Consider the following 22,541-nt stretch of genomic DNA (forward strand, 5'->3'; position numbering starts at 1 on the left):
AAGGTGTGCATGTCCCCTCGTTGCCCTGAGTAGCCACCCCCTTAGAGGACATTCTAGTGACCCATCACTTTTGGTCAGAGCTCTGCTCCTGACGACACGGCTTTGTGTTCATCAGTGGCCCTGGCACCTGCTCTCTCCCACAGGGACTTGTGGGCCATGACCTCTCTCAACCGGAGTGGTGCACTCTAACCCATGTGAGGGTCTTCCTGTCTCACTCTTCTAGCTAGGAGACCTCAACCGAGTTCCTACCACAAATGGTCCCTTCCCACCTACTGGTCCCAGCTGGGCCTCATTTCCATCCAAGGTTTGGGGAACCCAGGCAATGCACAGTTGCTTACGCTCACCTATGGCTCCCAGACTCCAGAAGGGACAGCATTTTATCTAAGCATTTTCCTGAGAGTGCTTTCTTGGCCAAACACTGTTCTAAGCCTTTTATGTTAGCTTACTGTTTCTCCTAAACCCAATGAAGTAGAATTTATTCACACTTCAGACAGGGAAACATGCATCAGGAGGGCAGAAATCAGCCCTGGGTTGCACAGAGGCCATTATTGGGTCCGGAGCTGTGGTTTGTTTGGTTGTTGTTGTTGAGGCAGGGTTTCTCTGCAACAGCCCCAGCTGTCCTGGAACTCACTTCATAGACCAGGCTGGCCTTGAACTCACAGACATCCACTTGCCTCTGCCTCTCGAGTGCTGGGATTAAAGACATGTGCCACCATGCCTGGCTTCAAGCTGTAGGCTTTGATCTGTGCCTTTGACTATCAACTGATGTCTCTTGAGAGATGCAGTGTGGCCAGACAGCTGCTGGGCCCCATATGGGTGGACAGTGACAGGCCATCTCCCTCCACCTCCAGTGCCTGCCTGAGAATCCTACCTTTTCTGCAGGACTGCAGAGCTCAAAGCCACAAGCAAAGGTGCTTTTTCATTTTGGACCTTGCACCTTCCTTGCCTGTTCTGTTCCCAAGATGGCCACATCCCCTGTGCTAATGGGCATTGCAGAGTAAACCGGTTGTAGGTGTGCCACACCCAGCCAGGCAGGCCGCCAGGCAGACTACTGCCTAAGGGTGGCGGCATCTCCCTAGCGCCCCCTGCGCCCTGAACTCAGCAGGCACTCCAGGAGTAGTCTCCCTGAGCAGTGAGTGTCTCACAAAGGTTTACTTCACAACCAGCAACACTGAGGGTTGAAGGGAGAGTGCTCAATGGTGCTGGAAGAGGGGAGCAGGTGACAGTCAAGGCTTTGGAACCTGCAGACTCAAGCTCAGGCCCCACTGTTCTCATGGATGGTCCTGAGCCTCTCAACCCCAGATGCTACGGGAGCAAGAAAGCTGCTCCTGCAGGTGCTGCGAGAGATGAGTGATGGACACAGAGAGAACTGCCTAAGCCTGTACCCCAGCTCCCTCATGACCAGAAGGCAGCTGAGATCTGGTTGCAGAGGGTCTGAGCCATTGCAAGGAGCCCGTCCATTCTGTCTGGGTTTCTGTTTATTCAATACAGGCCCAGCATTCAGTCCTTGAGGCTAAGTCAGGAACAAATAAATATAGGCTGCCAAGGTGTGCATGTGGGCTCAAGGGGCCGGCCTCGTATGCTGGCCCCAGCCTCGGATGTCCACCCAGCTCCTGTTCCCTGCAGGCTTGGCACCACCGAGGTACTCACAGGGACAGGTCCTGCGCTCTGCCTGCTCCAGCCCCTCCTCTTTTCTGTCCATGGCCCAGCTCTCCCTCTGGTTGGGAGGTGGGAAGGAAGGATGGGGGCCAGAGTCCAGGTCCCAGGCTGCAGCCTGGATTCACTGTGTGAGGACAGAGGAGCAGGGAGGCAGGCGCCCCGAGCCAGCAGGCTTTTATGCGCCACTACACGCCTTCGCTGCCCTACAGTGGCCCCGCCCCGCTCCCACTGCGGTCCTCCCGATGCCCTGCCCCCCAGGTTCACTTGGGGGGGCACTCAGGAGTCACACCAGCTTCCGCCCTTGTCCATGGGCCCAGTGGCCCCACGTGCATCCTTGGACACTTCCCTAGCTGCCCCATCCTCCTCATCCTCGTCCTCATCCTCTCCATCAGTGAAGCCACCCTGGGCAGGGCCATAGGCTAGAGTGGTGTGTGCCAGGTCCACCTCAATGGGGAAGACGTCGGCGTCCCGCAGCACTGCATAGCAGTCATTGTAGTACTTGGACATGGTGGACACGAAGCGCTGCAGCTGGAACACGATGTCCTGGACTGGGGCAGAAGGTGAGCAGACAGGCCCAGTGGCTATGGCTGCCTCCTTAGGGAAGATCTAGAGCTGGCCTGTCCTTCCTGCTGGGACACTTACTGGGGCCCCTGGTCTTAGGACGGGTGGAAAGGGACATAGCCAAAGGCTTCCTGGCCCTGCCTAGTTGGCCATCTAGTCCTCCAAACTCCTAGCCCAGGAAATAGAGAAGGCTGCATGAGTGAGTGGACCACAGACCAAAGCCCTGGGGCCTCAGGGAGACTACGCTCTCTAGGCCTCATCTCTGATCCAGGGAGAGAATGGCGCCCACCCCGGGGCTAAGTGCCGGGTAACGGGTAGTACACAGGCCTCTAGTGCCCCTTACCATGCTTCTGGTCCAGCAGCTCCATCTTCTCCAGCACATCCTTGCGCATCTGGGAGAACCGGGCTCGAGCCTCCTGGCGGCAGCGCAGGATCAAGCGGTACTCATAGTTGCCTGTGCTCACTCGGTATAGGGGCTCTCCTAGGGCCTGCAGCAGGCAAGCCTGTCAGCTCTCGTGGGTGGACCTGGGCCTCTCAGGGACAGATGGGGCTGGAAGGCTGCAGGGCTGGTCCAGCTCATGGCTGTACCACAGTGGCCCTTCAGACGCCAGTGACAGACAGAAGCTCAAAACAGTAACTTAAGAGGGAGAAATACCAACCACAGAAACACAAACACAGCTCAAATGAAATAAATATTGGTCAAAAAATGGACCCTGACTGCAAACAAGTCACAAACTAGAAACAAAAACAATGAAAAACCACCAGGGGCTGGAGAGTGGCTCGGTGGTTGAGAGCCCTCGCTGTTCTCAGAGGCTGAGCTCAGTTCCCAGCATCCACGACTGTCATTTCTGACATCCACAGACGCCAGCCATGCAAATGGACATACACCTTTAATCCCAGCACTTGGGAGGCAGAAATCCAGGTAGAAAGATCTCTGTGAGTTCGAGGCCAGCCTGGTCTACACGAGCTAGTGCCAGCACAGGGTCCAAAGCTACAGAGAAACCCTGTCTCAACACCCCCCCCCAAAAAAAAAACAAACAAAAAACAAAACCAAACAAAAAAAGCAAATGGACACACATGTAAAACACTCATGTATATAAAAACAAAAAACAACTTTTTTAAAAAACCAAAGCGTAGCTCAGAAGTGAAATCAGTAAGCTTTTTTCTACAGGAGCCTCACAACCTTGGGGTACCTGGCCTAGAGAGTATTGGGGAGTCGGCCACTTCATGACAAACTAGCTAGTACTCCAAGCCAGAGGAGCTGGTAGAATGGGCTGACAGCCCCAAACTCTAGGAACTAAGACCCCAGGATGCCCGATATACTCAATACTCTGGCAGATCTAGAACCTTCTGAAGGGGCAGTGTGGACACCCCAAGCCCTCCCAACACCAGCCTGGGCCCCTTGGGTACTCACGATGCAGCTGTATTCCTCGTCGTCCATCTCCTTCACCTTTAGACAGTAGGACTGTGTGGGGTGGAATGGATGAGGCCAGGAAGTCAGTGGCCAAGCTTCCTGGACTCCCATCCTCAGGATTCCAGCTCCCCCTACCATGCCTCCCTGTGCCCTCAGGTCACCTGGGAACCTGGACACACCAAGAGAACTGTAGCCATACAGGTCACCTAGCTCTGGACCACCTGGGAAAGGCTGGAAGCAGATACGGACAGAGGCCCAGGAAAGGGGTAGCAGAGGGATGAGGCACTCCCCTGGGGGTGCAGGCCTGAAGGCTTGAGAAATCCAAAAGCAGCTCTGGGGATTGGAGGGTGAGGCTCAGCAGTACAGTACTTGCCTCACATGCAGAAGGGCTCTATCTCCAGAAGAGCAAAGATCCAAAACCAAAAGGTACTGTGTGGTGGTGCTAGCAGAGCAAAGGAGCTCAGGAGCTTCTTGAAGGCATGCTGTGCACAGGCCTGTCAAGGCTCTGAGAAATGCCCTAGCAAAAGCCTTCATACTTAACAGTTCACTCTCTTGGCTTGACAATCTGATTATCATTTAGGACTCCGAATGTCCTTTGAAGTATCCCAGACCTAGTCTGAGCCGCTGCTAAGGAGCTCAGGGAGTCCCCAGGGGCAGAAATGAAGGAGAATGAGAGCTTTCTTGTTCCCAGGTTCTAGGTAGCTCCAAGCTCCCCTGGTGTGGAAATGCAGAGTCTAGGCTGCTTCTGATGTGTCAGGCCTTCAATCCCAAACTCCTGACTCAACAGAGATCTGTCCCCTTTCTGCCTGCCAGGGCATGGCTACTGGCCTCAGGGCTGGCCTCCAGGGTGAGTGCACTGCGGCTGGCCAGACACTGCACACACTCACCAGGGACTCGAACTTCACATCCAGACACTGCACACACTCACCAGGGACTCAAACTTCACATCCAGACACTGCAGACCCTCACCAGGGACTCAAACTTCACATCCAGACACTGCAGATCCTCACCAGGTACTCAAACTTCACATCCAGACACTGCAGACCCTCACCAGGTACTTGAACTTCACATCCAGACACTGCAGACCCTCACCAGGTACTTGAACTTCACACCCAAACACTGCACACACTCACCAGGTACTCGAACTTCACATCCAGGTATTTTTTGATGGTGAGGCGCGTATCAGGGATGGCTTTATTGAGGTACGTGTTCAGGTCCGTCAGCATCTAAGAGGTTGGGTGACAAATGGCACAGATAATGTCAAGGGTAGGAGACTATGTCAGGCCAAGGGCACACTGTGACCCAGCAGTCTTGAGGTCAACAGGAATGCAGGAAGGCACAGTTACTGATGGCTGGCTGGCCACAGCGGTGACCAAGCTAGTGTCTGCATCCAGCACCTGACTCCAGCCCAGAACCCCTCCTGTGCTAAGCTGTCCCTCCTGCTCTGGCCAGCGGGGCATGCTGCGCTCTGAGGGACCCACCGGTTTGATGGTTTTCAGGAGCCGAATGCCAAACTTCTCGATGCTGCGGTGTGCATCAGCAAACTTCACGAATGCCTCACTTGCTGCTGGCTGCGGCTCCCGCACCCCAATCACAGAGAACACGTCCCCAAAGGCTGCATGACAAGTTTGCCTTGAAGCCCCCACTTGACCCCCTAATGGAGAAGCCAGGGGCTTGCTGGGCAGCAGGACAGGGGCATGATGAACAGAAAGCCCAGGTCTGCTCAAAGGGTCTACATTCGGAGGTACATCTTCAAGAGGCCTGGACCATACTCCCCAGGAGCTGCATCCTCATTCTGAGCTTAGGCTCTTTGGGGAGCTAGCTTTTGTCCCCCCAATCGACCAGAAAAGGCTAAGTGAAAATCTATAGTGGTCACGCCAGGCGAGAGCAGAGTGCCAGGCTGAGAATCTGGACTCCTGGGTTCAAATGCCAGCTCTCCAACCTTGAGCCCTGGGCACACTTCCTGTCTGGGCTTCATTTCCTCGCCAGTAAATGGGGTTGTGTCTTTCTTGCCCACATGGAACTGAAGAGACCACATGAAGAGATGCTGCTGACACTGTAAGTAGCAGCAAGGTGCATGGCATCCTCCAAAGGCCAGCTGGACCAGATGCTCCATGGTCATTGCCACCCAGTGTGAGGCTGGAGGTCAGAGCTAGGTGTTGGCCTTGGCATAGGGATGAAAAGGGCCCCAGAGAGGAACCTAACCACACCTTACTGTTCGGGGTTACTGAGCCCTGAGGGACAGGGGTTTGCAGGGTTACATGGCATGTCTGGGGATGCCATTACCCCGGTGCGTCTGTGACAGCTCATAAAAGGCGCGTAGGAGATTCTTGGTGTGTTCCGTCATCCCTGTGGGAAGAGACCCAAGTGACAGAAGATGGAGACAGAAATCAGGGATGACATTGGCCCCCCAGCCTCACATTCCATCTGAGGTCTTCACTGGGCATTAGGTCCCCAGGCTTTTCCCCAAGGCCTGGGGATGGAGGCTGAGTTGGCCCTCTATGCAGATCCCATGTGACAGGCAGCTGGGATTATGTATGAAAGTCTCCTAGGGGATCTCTCTGGGTGGGTAGGAATTTGGAAGGATGCCTATGCCCACTCTCTAGGACAGGGTCCCCAGGGCAGAGCAGCAGCAGGCACTTGGTGGCTACCTACCTTTGTACAGCTCGGCAGTGCGCTCCAGCTCCTCCAGCCGCTTTACCAGCCCGTCTGTGGAGATCAAGAACAGGGAGGGTAACAATCTAGCCCAGCCCACACTGGAGAGGGAAGGGTAGCCCCGAGCCTCTACCAAAAACAGAAGGTCTAGGGTAGAGTATGGGCCCCATGCCTTACTCGTCAGCTCCCCAGAAAACATCGAGAAGCAAGAGTCAGGCAGAGCTGGCTCAGGACCCATGTCAGGAGCCTCCCTCCACCTACCATTGGCTGGGCCAATCCAAGGGCTGATGGCCTTTTCAATATAGGATCTTCCCTAAGTCATGAGTGTATGAGGGTGAGGCCAGACTCAAGGGTAGCTTCCCATAGGCCCAGAAAGCAAACCCTGGGCCAGCAGCCAAGGCTCCCCACACAGCAGTTAGAGGAGAAAGGTCTTTTGGTCATGGCCAGGTGGCTGAGACAACTGTTTAAGACTGGCTGGAGTTAGGGGAAAGAGATCCAGGAGGGTTTGGAGGAAGGTCTTACATTAGAAGAATTTGCTGATCACAGCCAAAAGCCAAACAGACATAGACTAAGTACCCACTTATCTCCCCAGCTTGCCAAATTCACTCGACCCTTTGCTGCAAGAGTACACAATAAAAGCCCAGAGTCCCTCTCAGACTAACTGAGCTAAGCTGAGGAAGACAGAGACCAGACCAGTTGTCTGGGAGGAGCAGAGACCTGAAGAGGCTTGGACCAACTGAGCACCTGGAAAGGACGTTCTCCAAACTGCCGAGCTGCCTGCAGGCTGTGCAGTGCGCTCCAGGGTCCCAGCTTTGTGGGCTGTCACTCATGCTGAGGGGGGCCTTGGTGATGTAGTTGTCTCTGAGTCACGTATGTTCTTGCAGGGACCTCTCAGAGATTCACCAAGATGGACTTGGGTGATAGCTGTATCTGGTCTGCCGTGGGCTCCCTATCTGGAGTAAGTAGACATGTGCATTGTAGCTCCTCAAGTAAAGTTTCGTCACTAGTTCGGCTACCACCCAGGTCCACAGCCAGGCCTTGGGTTGGCCCACCCTAGCATCGGCCTGACCTAGGACCTTCTAGAGCTCATGGAAGAACTGGTCCTGTGGAACAATACCCGCAGGATCTCCAAGACTTGAGGTGGCCACAGGATATCCTAGAGAAGTTCTGGTGAGGCTCCAATGATGATGGTGTGCCAGACACCAGAGGCCTTGTGCCAGACCAGTCAGTGACTTACTGCAATGAACACTTGCCAGTAAAGCTGACAGAACAAAGGGGCATACTATATGCCACACCAAAGCCCCCAATGCCACCAGGACGAGTGGAGAGGTGTGGAGAGATGGGAAAGGAAGAGAAGCAAAGAGATCATTTTGTTGTTGTTTTGGTTTTTTTTTGTTTTGGCTTTTGTTTGCTTGCTTGCTTTGTTTTGTTTTCTTTTGTGGGGGGGCACAGCAGGTGTGAAAGGAAGATATGGGGGTGAGCAGAATTGGGGTACATGATGTAAAACTCCCAAAGAATCAATAAAGAATTTTTAAAAAAAAGTAGGACTCTTAGCTTCTTCTCTAGCACCATGTCTGCCTGCACTCTGCCATGTCCCACCATGATAATGACGGACTAAACCTCTGAAACTGTAAGCCAGCCCCAATTAAATGTTTTCCTTAATCAGGAAAAAAAAAAAAAAAAAGAGGCGGACTGGGGAGATGGCTCGGCGCTTAAGAGCACTGCCTGCTCTTCCAGAGGTCCTGAGTTCAATTCCCAGCAACCACAAGGTGGTTCACAACCATCTGTAATGAGATCTGGCGCCCTCTTTTGGCCTGCAGGCGTACATGCAGGCATAACAGTGTATACATAACAAATCTTTAAGAAAAAGAAAAAACAGTTTTGACACACAATACCACATTAGGTCCAGGGAGTGACTGTGGTAAAACCAAGACTCAGGTCATGCCCTTGAACTCCAGGTTCAGCAGAAGAACTCAGTCAGTGACCAGAATAGGTTGGGGCAGGGGGTAAGGGAACAACAGCCACCTCAGCTCCACAGGGGCTGGGGCTAGAAATGGGAGGAGGCTGATTTGGGAGTGCAGGGAGTATGGACCTCCTTGGCTTCCCAACTCTGATCTGTCCCCACCTTTCATGAGAGGGGGAACCCTGACCAGGCCTGAGAAAACCTGCAGCCACACAAAGTCACCCTGCTATGAGCCAGCACACTGAATGCCCCCTGACAGACCCTGGTCCTTCTACAGCCTGCACCTGTGGGCAGGGACCACTCAGCCTATTCTACAGAGGAAGCTGAGTGATAGGCAACTTGCCTGGAGACATAGAGCCATGCCTAAGCAAGCAGAGCCCGGCTCCCCTGGCCTTGGTGTGTTTGCTCAGGCAGGGGCTTTTGAGCAGGAGGGGAGGGAGGCGCACACTCGGAGACTTCTCTCTGGACAGGAGAGCTGGCTGTGTGGGGGCTGTGAGTGGGAGAATCGGGGGAAGGTGAACACCTTAGAAGTCTTCAGGAGGCTGTGGGTCACGGCAGCCTCCAGGTCCTAGCTCCCTGGAACACGAGCACATGGCCAGCAGGCACAGTTGTTTTTAGCTGGGTCATGGGACATCATGACAGCTTCAATTTTAGAAATCCTATTTACAGCCAGGGAAATTGCAAGGTTCGGGGAAACAACAACCAGTTCTAATTCCATCTCAATGCATGGTGACTACAGTAACGAGGATTTATAGGCACCACGGGGCTGAAAATAGCAGCCGCCACTTTGTACCCCATTTGGAACACGCTCAGGCCCCACCCCCACTCTCCCAGCCAATAAAGCCGTGTGCCCAGCTGAGCCCACGGTTTCCATGGGTATTTTTGTCCTCCCCGAGTACACGCATAGCACTGCTATTTATAAGCATAGGCTGGCGATGGCAGGAGCAGGAGCACGGGTTCTATCGGCCTCCTGGGGAGACATCCAGTGCATGCGTCTGCCTGTGTGTAAAGTGCCCGCACATGGCTTCTCTGAGCACTGGCAAAAGAAGTGGTGACAAGAGTGGCAGCGCCACCTCCTGGTCAAGGGCAGGACTGAGGAGGACAGCACAGGAGCAGGACAAGTGTGACTGGGCAGGGAGCATGCTGACAGTGGAGTGGGACTCAGCCCGGCCAGGCATCCAAGCTGTAAGCGAGGACCTGTCCTCCCAAGTCTGTCCCCTCCCCACCGCCAAGCAGTGACCTAAAAGCCCATAGCTGCAGTTATAGTAGTAGCTCTTGGAGAGTAGAAGAGGACCCCAGGGATACAAAGGTGTGCCTTGGCTGTCTACGTTGAGGCAGGGAAGTTAGCTTGATGGACAGTTGACCATCAGGCTGGCGGGAGGAGGACTCACCATTGCACAGGATGGCACGGCTCAGACCCAGGGCATCAGCTGTGCCCGAACTCATGTTCTCCACTAGCCGGTGCTTGACTTTCTTCAACACTGGGACAAGAGAGAAGGGGCCGATGAGTGTGCTGCTGACCAGGCCATCTAGGCCTGAGCCCCATCACAACTGCAGGCTGTGCCAGCGGATGGAGAAAACTGGCCTGGGGCTTGGTGTTTGGAGCAGTCAGGAAGCAGGAGCGGTCAGGAAGCAGTGGCTCTCGGCAGCGTATGTCCTGGGCTACCTGTCCTACTCAGCTCCATCTTGGAGGAGCCATACAGGTAAACACAGAGTGCTCAGCACAAAGCGAGACCTGCTATCTGCCACCAGTGTCTCTGAGGGCACAGAGCTTGTCCATGCTAAGCAGTGGCTGACAGCCCAGACAGAGGGGGCCTTGTCCCTTCTCCCTTCCAGCCAGCATGTTAGATGACTTGTGCCAAGGCAAGGCTCTTGAGGTGGGTTATCAAGCTGATTACATCACAGTAGTAGGCACCATTAAGTGTCACTGGCTGGTCACTGCATATAACCAGCTAAGGTCTTGGAAGGGCTCAAGAACAAGAACGCTAGACCAGGTGTGATAGCACACACCTTTAATCCCAGTACTTGGTAGGCAGAGGCAGGAGGATCTCAGTTAGATGCCAGCCTGGTCTACAGTGCTGCTTAGATAAACACCTGGTGAGCTCATTTGCCCTTAGCCTCTGTCCTAATGGGCTGTGGGTTATGGTGAGCACAGGCTGATCTGGGGGCTCTGCCAAGAGACTGCCAAGTCTCTTGTGCCTTATACTCTATTGTGTGCTTGATCCAGGGGAAGTGGCAGCTAACTATTGCTGTCTCAAGGCTTCTACAGAAGCAAGGTCCTGCCCTTCCAGACACAGACAATCTGCCAAATAGCCACCCATAAGGCCCTGTTTGCACCCTAGACTTTCTAGAAGTACACTACAGGAGAGGTCATGACACACAGGCCAAGGTCTGGCAGTGGGAGGTGTAAAACACAGAGTAGTGAGAATGCAGGGCCAGGGGCCTGGGAATGGTTACTGCCTGCCATTCTGCCAGCTTGGACAGAAAAAGCCAGAGCCCATGGCACATGGCTGCTCTGGCCTGGCTTACCAATGTCCAGGGACATGCCCTGCTTAGGGTCCGCCTGCAGCTTGTTGTAATGGATGGTCACCTCCCCCTGCAAGAGCAGCACAGACACAATTAGGACAGTGGCTGCCAGCTCCAGGCCCTCCCAGAGATTATTTTCTACACGTCTGCACTAGAACACCAACAAGAAGCAGGATTTCTCAGGGCAGTCCTTTGTGAGGACTAAATACCAAGGTGACTCAGGAACAGGACCATGGGAGACCAGGGTGGTTTTTGTCTGAGTGGAAGGGGACAGTGGGGCTGAAGAGATGGCTCAGTTCTCAGCACCCACATGGTGGTTCACAACCATTTGTAACTCCAATGCCCTCTTCTGACTGCCAAGGACACAAAGCACAAATTTGATGTACATACATACTTGCAGTCAAAATGTATATAAAATAAATTAATCCAATAAAAAAGTACTTTTTTAAGGCAGGGGATAGGAGGAGCTGGTCCGGGAGCCTTGGAGGATAGTGACAGGAAGGGAAAGGCTGGGGCTGGGGGCCTGAGGCGCTGCCCCAAGTCTACATAAGCTGGGCCCACCCTTGACTCTGGGACTGCCTGTCATCTGTGGTTTTGCACTCTTCATGCGGCTCGCTCACTGGCTTTCCCAAAGGTTTCCAATGGCTCAACTGCGGGGGAACAGCAAGATGGCCATGCTTGTTTTGAGAGTGACAAGGACACTAGATCAAGCAAGGCTCTCAGTGGAACATCTGGGGTGGGGAACTAGCAGGAGGGAAGGATGTGGGCTACATCTGGCCAGAAGATGCCTGAGCTTAGGGTTCTTTGTAGCCTGAAGACCCTGGGGAATTTGGGAAGCAGTCCTCACAACAACCATGGCCCAGCTGTGGTCACTAGGATTCCCAGGGAGGTCACTGTTGGCATCTAGCTGCCTCTGCAGTTCCAACCAGGGACATCATAGTTTGTCTGAGTGTTTAGCACTTCTGGAAGCTTAGAGGGGCTCAGAATAAGTCCCAAGAATTCTTAGCATTTACTGATGGTCCAAGGGGCCCAGGAGATAGAACTATATCCCTCATATTGCTATAAAGAAGTAGGCAGTAACCCCTAAGCCTGCTAGGACCCTGGCAGTCTGGGTGGCTCAGCAGGGACCTGACAGCCTCTGCCTCACACGCTGGAGCAAGCTTCCAGCTGCTCCGTCAGTGGTCCAACTGATCCTGCAAGAGTCCAGCTGCTCCCGCAGGGACCAGCTGTTCCCACAGGGGTCCAGCTGCTCCCGCAGGGGTCCAGCTGCTCCTGCAGTGGTCTTACCTTCACCTCCTGGATCATCTTCGCCACCTCTACTTTGGTTTTTCCTTTGATTGACCTGCCATTGACCCCGGTGATCTCATCACCAGCCGCCACCGTGCCGTCCAAGGCTGCAGGCGTGTTGTCAAATACCTGCGGATGTGTAGGAAGTGGAGGACAATGGGATGGACCTGGAACCTGGGCAGGCCCTCTCTCTACCTCAGGCAGTGCCAAGAAGACAAGAGGAAAACTCCCCATTCTTGAGAAGACAGACTGTGACTCCCAACAGGTCAGATTCTTTCTCTATATAGGAAATACAGGGGCCCTTAAGGCCCTCGCACCTGTTCCTTAGTGTCACTACCTTCCATGGCTTTTCCAACAATGCTGCTCAGCAGCCAAAAGCACTTCTCAATTCCAACAGCTACTTTGGTCTTCAAAGAACAGGCCAGGGATGCTCTGAGCAAGGGTCCTATGCCTGTGAGTCCTTGTCCCAAGTTAACCCCTTCACCAGGACTTGTGCTCACTGGCTGTGAGGTGGCCTTCTGTCAGATGAGCTGTTTAGTGGTGACAGTAAGAAGACAGCTGTCTATAGGGCACACACACAGACACGCACACAGATAGAGGAGCACAAATTGACTACAAAAAAAAAACACCCACATCAGTCTGGAGAAAGCACCCATGGCAAGAACAGAGACACTTAACTCAATATTTTGAGTTAAAAGGAAACTACAATACAATGAACTCTAACATCACACTAGGCAAAGTAAATCCCCAGTTCTACTTACAAGAGTCCCTAGAGTAGTCAAAGCCACAGAGACAGCGAGGAACATGGGAGCTGTAGGGACTGAGGAGAGGGGGTCAGCGAAGAGCTCTGGACTGGACAGTGGTGATGGCCGCACCACACTGCCAATATATTTTAATGCTGCCTAAGAACGGTTAAGAGAGTAAATTTTGTGGTATGTGTATTTGTGACAACTGGAGAACAAGGGAGGCAGTAAGGACCTCACAGGGCAGGATGCCATCCGAGAATAACACAGGAGACCCTCCTGTACTAGAGAGGCCACACAATCCACTTTTTGAGGACCCAGCACAGCAAAAAGGGCAGCAGCTGTCTCCCTGACACCTCAGATGCAGGAGCGACCAGCTCCGCAAGGCTTGACAGGTAAGAATAAGCACACATAAGTAAAGGTCCCTGTAAGAAATGGGACACAGTGCTGGTGGCAGTGGATAATGGGGTGACACCATCAAACTTCTAACTAAATCCAGTGAGATGCTCAGTAGAAAAAGGGGCTTGCTACCAAGCCTGGTGAGCTGAGTGCAAACCCTAAGACTTACATGGCGGAAGGAGAATTGACTCCCACATGCCGCACTTCAGCCTCTGCACATGCGCCATGACGCAGGAGCCCCCTCCCCCCACCAAATAAGTGGGTTTTAAAAATCTTTATTGATGAATGGATTTTTGATACAGGATCTCTCTACATAACCCTGAACTCACAATCTGCCTGCTTCTGCTTCCCTACTGCTGGATTAAAGGTGTGGGTCACCAAGTCCAATTTTAAAGTCTTTATTTATTTAAAAAATAAAAATTAGGGAATGTAAACTGGGTTATGATGGTGCACGCCTTTAATCCCAACACTAGGGAGGCAGGGGCAGATGGGTCTCTGTGAGTTCAAGGCCAGCCTGGTCTACAAAGCAAGTTCCAGGACAGTCAGGGCTACACAGAGAAACCCTGTCTTGAAAAACTAAAAATAAATAAAATTAAGGGCTGGGAAGATGACTCAGTGGTTAAGAGCACTTGTACTTACAGAGGACCTGAGTTCAGTTCCCAGCACCTATACTGTGGTTTACAACCGTCTGTAACTCCAGCTCCAAGGGATCTGATGCCCTCTTCTGACCTCCATGAGCACCAGGCACACATGTGGTGCACAGACATACATGCAGGCAAAGCATTCACACACATAAAATATATAAATCTAAAAAATGAAGATTTTTCAAAAGTTCTAATTGAAACTTACCCAAACCTAGCATTAATTTTAGTGATGGAGATGGAGCCAGAGCTCAGTCACTCTAGGTGTGTCCCCTAGCACTGAGCCAGCAGAGCTCTTTGACCTTTACTCCTGAACTTGAGCTCAAGCTAACGCTGAGGACTAAGGGAGCAACACTGAAGGAAGTCTCTAGAATGTGCACTGCCCATCTGCCCGCCCTCAGAAAGCCAGAGGACATGCTCCATCCTGATGGAGACAGAAGCCACAAAGGGGGCCCTGGGACTGGGAATGAAGAGCAGAGGTCCCCAAGGGGTTAGATGAGGAGAGATGACAGTCTGAACAAAGAGGGGGAAGACAACTGTGGAAAGTCTGGGACAGCAAGAGGATTGCACAGGAGCAAATAGCAGGAAATACCAAAGAAAGAAGCACAGGCTGAGCATGGCCGCACATGCCTCAAAGTCGAGCACTTGACGGAGAAGCTGGAGGATCAGTGGGTTCAAGGCCAGCTTCAGCTATAGGGGAAATTAGAGGCCAGCCTAGGCTACATGAGATCCTGTCTCAAAAAAAGAAAAAAGTCACCAATTCAAAACTAAGGGAGGTGGTTCAGCAGTTAAGGACACTGGCCACTCTTCCAGAGGACCTGGGTTTGAATCCCAGCACCCACATGGTGGCTTACAACTGTCTGTAACTCCAGTTCCAGGGCACTCAATGCCCTCTTCTGGCCTCCACAGTCACCAGGCACAGATGTGGTACACAGGCACACATGCAGGCAAAACATTCACACACATAAAAAATTAGCAAATAAAAGAAAGGAAGGAAGACACCAGCTCATCAGAAAGTTCAGCACAAGCGCTCAGAAGGGTGGGGCTTGTTTCTGCCCCTTCTCTATCCTCTTGGTCTCCAGAGCTGGCCAGGGATTTGGAAAATGTTTCCTGAATGTTGAGGTGGTGCTAATACTGCGTCAAGACAGTGTCTGTGATGGGAAGATGGGATAAGAGGGAGATTCGTGGCTTTAGAAGAGAGCTGAACTTGCTGGGTGGTGGTGGCGCACGCCTTTAGTCCTAGCACTTGGGGGGCAGAGGGAGGTGGCGATCTCTGTGAGTCTGAGGCCAGCCTGGTCTACAGAGTGAATTCTAGGTCAGGTCCTAAAGCTACATAGAAACCCCGTCTTGAAGAAAAAATAAGATAGCTGAACTCTTTATCTCCTGAACTAAGAACAAGGGATCAATCAAGAAAACGAGCAACAAAACCAGGAGGGCTAGAGAGGTGGTTCAGCAATTAAGAGTGCAGCCTGTTCTTGCAGAAGACCCAAGTTCAGTTCCCAGCCCTCATGTCAAGCAGCTTAGCTTCAGAGGGACCTGATACCTGTTCTGCATGGACATCTACACGCAAGTGCGTGCATGCGTGTACACACGCACACAACTAAAAGCAATAATAAAAAAAAAGCAAAGCAGGAGGAGCTGTATCTGCAGCAGCAGCTGAAGGGTAGGGCGAGAGGAGGGTGGGAACTGCTGGTGACACGGGCCTCTGTGCACTCGACTCGCTATAAACAAACAAAGCAAACCTCATGTTATGATACAATTCGTTCAAACAAACCTGCCCTTCAGATCCAGAACAGATGGGCCGGGGGAGTGGCCCTGAGACTGAGCAGACACGCGGTCACCAGGGACCTGAGAAAGGTCTCCCTCAGTCTCCTGGGGCAGAGGAGACAAATCACCCTTGAAGGCAGAGGTAAGAGTGGATGGTCCTCCCTGAGGCCTACTCTGCTGGTGTCCCACCAGGAGACAGTCTGGATCCTTCTAAGGACACAGAAATGTAACTGACTGGTCACCACAGTGGACAGATCACCAGGGCAGCTTCCTCAGCAAAACCATGAAGTCATTCCCCTAACACCAGCACAGCAGCTGGGAAAGGCACAGCTACTGGAGAACCATTGCACCTGTGTCTCGGTGAAGCCGCATAAGGGCCTGCCCCTGGACTTTGCTGTTCTGCTGCATTTTCACAAGAACTCAAAGACATTTGTGCTTACATATTTTACTTCATTCATGTACTTGGTTTTGTTTCTTTTGAAACAAGGTCTCATGAAGCCCAGTACACTTACTTAATTTTAAAAATTTCATGCGTATGTGTGTGAATATATGTGCACCATATGCATGCAGGGACTGGAGGTGGCAGAAGACGGCATCAGATCCCATGCAACTTGAGTTATAGGTGGCTGTGAACTGCCTGATATCGGTGCTGGGAACCAAACCTTGGTTACACAGTTTAAACCCTCATTTTCCAGATGAGAAAACTGAGACCCGACGTGGATAAGAAACTCACTGGAATCTGGGGATAGACACGTGAGTCTCGGGCTGCTACTTTGTTTGTTTGCTGACACTAGGTCTCGAGTAGCCCACGTCGGCCTCAAACTCATTCATTGTGTAGCCGAGCGTGACTGAGAGCGGCTGATCCTCCCTGCCTCCACCCCCCAAGTGCAGGGTTACAGGTGTAGGCTGCCACGCCCAGCAAGGCCATTATTATCTCGTAGCCTTCTTACTTCAGTTGGCAAGCAGGTTCACTAGAGACTGGTACTGAATGTCTGTTACATGCTAAGACACTGGCCAGCACCGACTTCAGTCGGACACACATGGTATAAGGCCAAGAGTCTGCCAGATAGTCAGATCAGAACCCGCTGCACATGAAGAACAGATGGAAATGGAAGAGGCACAGGGACAGGCCCATTAGAGCGGTGGCCGGTCTTGCAAAGAACAGAGCTCAGAAACGAGGAGGACCAAGGAGATGCCTCAGCAGGTCAAGTGCTTACTATGCTAACCTGATGGCCCGATTTCAAGCTTGGGATCTTACAGTAGAAAACTGACTAACAGGATTGTCCTTTGACCTCTGTATGTTTGCCATACATGAGGGCACCCATACTCATATACACACACATCAAACACACATAAAAATGCAAACACCAATTGTAAAATTGTAAAGAATCGAGACAGACAGACCTTTGTGTGTGTGTGCTGGGCTGCCACTCTGTTTTCATTCTTCAGAAATCAACTTTTTTTTTTTGACTCATGTCTGTCTGTGGCCTGGAACTCACCTACTAGTCTAAACTGGCTGGTCAGTGAAGCCCAGCATCCCCCTGTCTCCATCTCCCCAGCACTGTGGTGACAAGCGCATACTGCCACATCAGTGCTTGACTCAGGCACCTGAGATCGAACTTCGCTACTCCAGCCTGTGCGCCACACACTCTCCCGACTGAGCCATCTCCCAGCCCTGCAGCCGGGCTTTCTGAGTGGAGAAATGAACTTCTTTCTGTCACACACAAGAAAGGCGGACACTTGCTCCACCCAGGACCTTGTCTCCATCTCCAAAGTGCACCTCATACCTGGACAATATAGAGGCAGGGACAGTACTGGGCCCCTCCTCCGATGCTTATCCCAATCAGGTTCTGAGCATCCTTCTGCAGGGTGACCTTCCCAGGCACAGTGGGGATTCCTCTGGAAATAGAAGCGAGTGAAGGTGAATTCTGGAGAAAGGTGACTGGAAGGAGCAGGCGACACAAAGTAGCCTCTGCCTCCCTCAGCCAGAAAGAGCACTGTCACGAGACATGCTCAAGAGTCGTGCAGTGGAAGGCCGGGGCCCAGATCTGCCACCGTCTGCCCTGGGATTCAAGTCAGGCATTTCCTCTGCTTCTGTTCCTTCACCCAGAAAACAAAATGAGGCTCCCTGACCTTACAAGAAAAGGGCACGGAAGGCTCTCCCCCATCCTCGCCAGAGCGGGCAGCTCCAAGGAAACAAATGCATAAATTCAGTCAGGCCCCATCCTCTTCCCCTTCTAAGGCACATACATGACATCATAGCTACCTTCATTTTAGAATAAAGTTGTCCAACCTTCCTCCAGCCATGTCCCAATTATACTGCTTAGTTACCAGCCAGCATTCATGATCAGTGAGCTTAGGTGTGTCTCGTGGTGAACAGGCTCAGGTGTCAGCTTGGTTACTGAAGACCGATCACCAGCAACCAAGGGCTGCTCACCCCTTACAAAGGACTAACACACAAGGCCATGAGATCTACTCCTCACTCTGGGAGTACTTTCTAAAGGTCAGCCAAATCAAATTTATGAAAGTCTACCTTACTGATTATCTATGCTGGGGAGAAAGGTTGGTGATGTTCCCATGCAGCCTTTGCAAGCTGGCTCTGCTGCCACCTTTGGAACGCCTTCCCAGACCACCCCAGGAGGACCACTCCACCTGCCGTGCTGTGGCTGGATCATGCACACATGGCCTGAATCATTATTATCCGTTAGCCTCTCCCTCTCTGCCTCTCTCTCTCTCTCTCTCTCTCTCTCTCTCTCTCTCTCTCACACACACACACACACACACACACACACACACACACACACACACAGAGATGAACCTACTCGAATGTCCAGACCTATTTCTGCTTCCATACCCTGAGAAGTAAAAGTGTGAGTATAGGACATCCAAGGACAAGAGGGACCTGGGTCCTCAGCTCCCGGATCTTGAGAAAGAAAATACTCACAATTTATCTTCCTCGATGTCATAGTCTAAGTCTGCAAACATGGTGCCGAGAGTTGGGGCCGACTGGCTAAATGCCCAGCTCGGGAGGGGAATGGGAAACTGGGTTTGAGAGAGAAAAGAACACAGGGCTTCAGGGAACTGAAGTGCCCAGATGCCAGCACCAAGCTCCCATCCCTCCCTCATTCGGGACAGCAGGCCTCTGGTCCTCCCCTCTGGACTGGGGTAGGGAGCCTAAGACTGGGGCGGGGGGCAGGTGATTCTTACTTGGTACAGAGGAGGACCCCAGGCCAGGGCGAAGGGCTCGGATTCCAGAGTCCGCCCCACGGTCTCCAGACCCTTGGGAGCCGCTTCGGTCGCTCACCGAGAGATTCGGTCCCACAGCCGGGCCTGGGCCAGGACGGCACCTGCACCCACCTGCCGTTCCACCTGGCGGCGACCGCGACTGTCGCGTCACTTCCGGTACAACGCGGAAGTCCCGCCTCTCGCTTAGGGTATTTGCCCCAATCCCTGCAGGCAACCTCTCTTTCTTTCCGCTCCCAGCCTCTCTGAACCAGGAAAAAGAACAAGTGTTGGTGGAAGTTCGCTGTTAATGTGAAAAAACGGGAAAGGAAGGAAAGGTCTAAACATGTTGGCGGACCCCCGCCCTAGGCCGCGCCACCATCTTGGGGAGGGAAGGGCTCTTCCCGGCTTCCTTAGCGGCACTCTGGGGACTACTTAGGCCCGGCGGTTGCCAGGGCAACGGAAGCATCCTGGGAACGGCGAAGTTCAGTGAACTGCAAACCTCGCGTTCACATTTTCAGTACCACTTCCGAAGGAAAGCCTGTGATTACCCTACCACAGAGCGTCAGGACTGGAAGGTTCCCGCAAGATCTCAGTCTCAGAAAGAAATTAAGTACCCGAGAGAGGCCATAACTTTGTTCGGAGATGCTTTACAGTTGGTGTAAGAACCAGACCTTGGTCCTAAAACCCCTACCGCCAGTTTGGGGTCCTTTGAACATTTGAGCTAAACTTGGAGCCACGAGAGGTAAATTCAGTGGGCTTTTAAAGGGCAGATTTGGTTTGTCTTTAATGCATGTACCTCGGTTTCCCCGCAAACATACTATTAGCGTTCAGTAAACGTTTCTGAGGTGTTTTGACAAAAGATCCCTCACACTGAACCTCCTTTCTTAGTCCTGAAGGCCCTGGAGTCCTAATAAAGGTACAGCCCCCATGTCCCTGAGGCTCAACAAACAGCATCAAAACTTCCCAGCTTGGGAGGCCAATCTCATCTGCCCATCGACGCCTGCTGCCAGTGATCATGTTAAATAATTTCGCTGGAGGAGAACGGCCGTGCTAGGACCAGTGTTGGCGCCCACCTCATCCAAGCAGAGTGGGGCCAGTGTCCTTATCCAGCTGTAAGAGGGATGGAGTCCTTGTGCTCACAGGCAAGCACTAGGGGAGCCAGGAATGTTAAACACGCAGGGCTGTCTCTTCAAAGGGAGAGATGTACAACCCGTTTTCTGCCCAGAAGGCTGGGAACGGTGGTGGTTAATTGCTTGGTGACCTTTGCACTATGTGCATGGCTGAGACCACACTGGATACCTCCCCAGACCCTTATCTTGAGCTTGTTTTCTCAGTTAATCTGTTGAAGGCATCTCTACGGAAGACATCACTTGTACTTTTCAGAGTTCCGGTAGGGTCATGCCTCGAGCTTTGATGTGCACATGGCTGAGTTAATCATCACCCAGAAACTTTACCGAATTGTGCTGTGCTCACATATGCCAAAAAATAAACTCGGGGGCAGACCCCAAAAGTTTGCACCAACACCAGCCACTGAGTCAGTCATTCAAGATGTTGAACCAATCTGCCATCTTGCCTCTCCTGGATTGATACTGCTCTGTTGGCCATGGTGTTCACAGAGACCCCTGCCAGGGTATGGGATAACTATCCACCTGTCCTATGGAAGCCTTCCCATTGCTTAGGGGGCCTGAGCTGAGTCTCAGCAGGTGTGTTGAATGCCACCATAGCAGCCACCTTCCCGTGTCCACACACTGCAGCTCGGATCACTGCTGCTCATCTTCACCCCATGGGAGCGGAACAAGTTCCGGCAGCTACCCTGTACAAGTGGGGAATGGGCTCGGAAAGGCACGTGGTCGGTCGCAGGAGTGGTTTCACCATCTCACCAAGCTCTGTCTTCAAGGCTGGTGGTTTGTTTTTGAGATAAGATCTCATGAAGCCCAAGTTCACTACCTGAGAATGGCCTGAAAGTCCCAACCTCCTGCCTTCCATCCTCAGCGTTGCTTGCCCAGTTGAGGTGGAGCCAGGGATCCTACTCAGGGCTTCCTCAGCCTTTCTCCCCGACACAACCCTAGTTCATACCAGGCTCTGCCATTTGACAGCAGGGAATTGGGGGCAAGTCACTGACACACATCTGGCTGCATATAAAATGCTTGTAGAAACTGACATGGTGGGGCTGGAGAGATGGCTCAGAGGTTAAGAGCATTGCCTGCTCTACCAAAGGTCCTGAGTTCAATTCCCAGCAACCACATGGTGGCTCACAACCATCTGTAATGGGATCTGGTGCCCTCTTCTGGCCTACAGGTATACACACAGACAGAATATTGTATACATAATAAATAAATAAAAAAAAAAGAAACTGACATGGTTCTCTATGGGACCAGGAGATGATCGGGGTGGCCTCAGAAGGTCCAGAGGGATGGACATCTTCAGGGAGAAGTGACCAGGACGGCAGTAGTGGCCAGATGCTGGAGTCATAGGCCAATGTTGGGAGCCGAACTGGGCTCAATGAAACAGCATCCTCCCACCTAGAATTTGCATCAAATCCACCTTTCCGCCGGGCGATGGTGGCGCACGTCTTTAATCCCAGCACTCGGGAGGCAGAGGCAGGCGGATCTCTGTGAGTTCGAGACCAGCCTGGTCTACAGAGCTAGTTCCAGGACAGGCTCCAAAGCCACAGAGAAACCCTGTCTCGAAAAACCAAAAAAAAAAAAAAAAAATCCACCTTTCCAGCCCCCCAGTGAACAGCAGAAGTCCAAGCCCCACCATTCATTTCACTGGGAACCTTAGGCAGTTGCCGTTTTCCTACATGCCATGTGGTAGGAGAGATAGATAGCATGCCTTGGGTGGCTGCAGAGTGACCATCCTCCCAAGACAGCCATACAGGCGGGTGAAATGCGAATGTGTCTTGTGAGTGAGCTCTGCCACACAGATAGCAGAGGCTGCACATTGCTTCACAGGAAAGCAGTGCAGTCAACCTTTTCAAAGGGTGGTGCTGACCACGCCTCTGGTGGGCCTTACAGCTCTTATGCTTCTGTGTGTGGCTCATCTGGGACGTGTCCTGAATTTAGATCCCTGGGCTTTTCTCGGACCTGCAGAGGGATCCTGTAGGATGCATTGGCACAATTCTGTAAGTGTTGTCTAAAGATGTCAGAGGCCCAGAATGCCAAGTCTAAATACCAGGCAGGGCTGTTGAGGGCACCAACACTCCTGAACAGGGGCCTTCCCATCCCTGTAGAGCAGGGTGCTGTGTGGGTCCAGAGGAATGCTCTAACCAGGGCAGGCTTCCTGGAGGAGGAGCTGTCTATGGGAGGTGCTCTGTGCCAGCAGAGGAAGAGAAGAGGATAAAGATGTCTAGAGGTAGGCTGGGATGTCTGACTTCAGAGAATCCATGTGGTAGGAGAGACAGACAGCTGGGAATGGTGTCTCATGAGAGCACAGGGCGAGCCCCGCATGCACAGTGCTCAGCAGAGACCTCCTAGAGATGTCTAGGCCCTTCATCAAGGGCCGCTGGGCTCCTGAGGTTTAAACCAGAGCGAGGATAATCACTCATTTCAGGCCCCGCCTCCCAGTTTATTCCCCCATGTACAGGCCCCGTTCCCCATTCTCTCCAAACATACTGACCTCTCTTCTATCTCAGTCATGCCACTTAAAGCTTGCGGCCATGTGCAAGCTATAGCCCCTTTCTAGGCCTTGGTCCGCCAAGA

General features: G+C 52.5%; 1 protein-coding gene across 1 annotated transcript; it reads right to left on the reverse strand.

Annotated features, from left to right (window-relative positions):
* Nucleotides 1–1,378: 1,378 nt before the first annotated feature.
* Nucleotides 1,379–19,176, reverse strand: Pick1 (protein interacting with PRKCA 1). Its single transcript, XM_057792701.1, has 13 exons — nt 18,823–19,176; nt 18,560–18,657; nt 17,403–17,514; nt 12,066–12,194; nt 10,782–10,848; nt 9,644–9,733; nt 6,290–6,343; nt 5,921–5,983; nt 5,116–5,249; nt 4,768–4,860; nt 3,635–3,685; nt 2,564–2,708; nt 1,379–2,207 (listed from the first exon to the last, which is right to left on the reverse strand). The coding sequence occupies exons 2-13, from the start codon at nt 18,598–18,600 to the stop codon at nt 1,936–1,938; spliced, it is 1,251 nt and encodes a 416-aa protein (XP_057648684.1). The 5' UTR covers nt 18,601–18,657; nt 18,823–19,176; the 3' UTR covers nt 1,379–1,935.
* Nucleotides 19,177–22,541: the final 3,365 nt, after the last annotated feature.

This window comes from Chionomys nivalis, chromosome 17, assembly GCF_950005125.1.
Source record: "Chionomys nivalis chromosome 17, mChiNiv1.1, whole genome shotgun sequence".
NCBI lineage: Eukaryota > Metazoa > Chordata > Mammalia > Rodentia > Cricetidae > Chionomys > Chionomys nivalis.

Coding starts and splice junctions, on each gene's coding strand:
- Pick1 (XM_057792701.1), bottom strand. CDS start 18,600: ATGTTTGCAGACTTAGACTATGACATCGAGGAAGATAAATT. Junction 5,984..6,289: donor CACTGCCGAGCTGTACAAAG/GTAGGTAGCCAC, acceptor CTCTTCCCACAG/GGATGACGGAACACACCAAG. Junction 2,208..2,563: donor GCTGCTGGACCAGAAGCATG/GTAAGGGGCACT, acceptor CTTCTGCCCCAG/TCCAGGACATCGTGTTCCAG.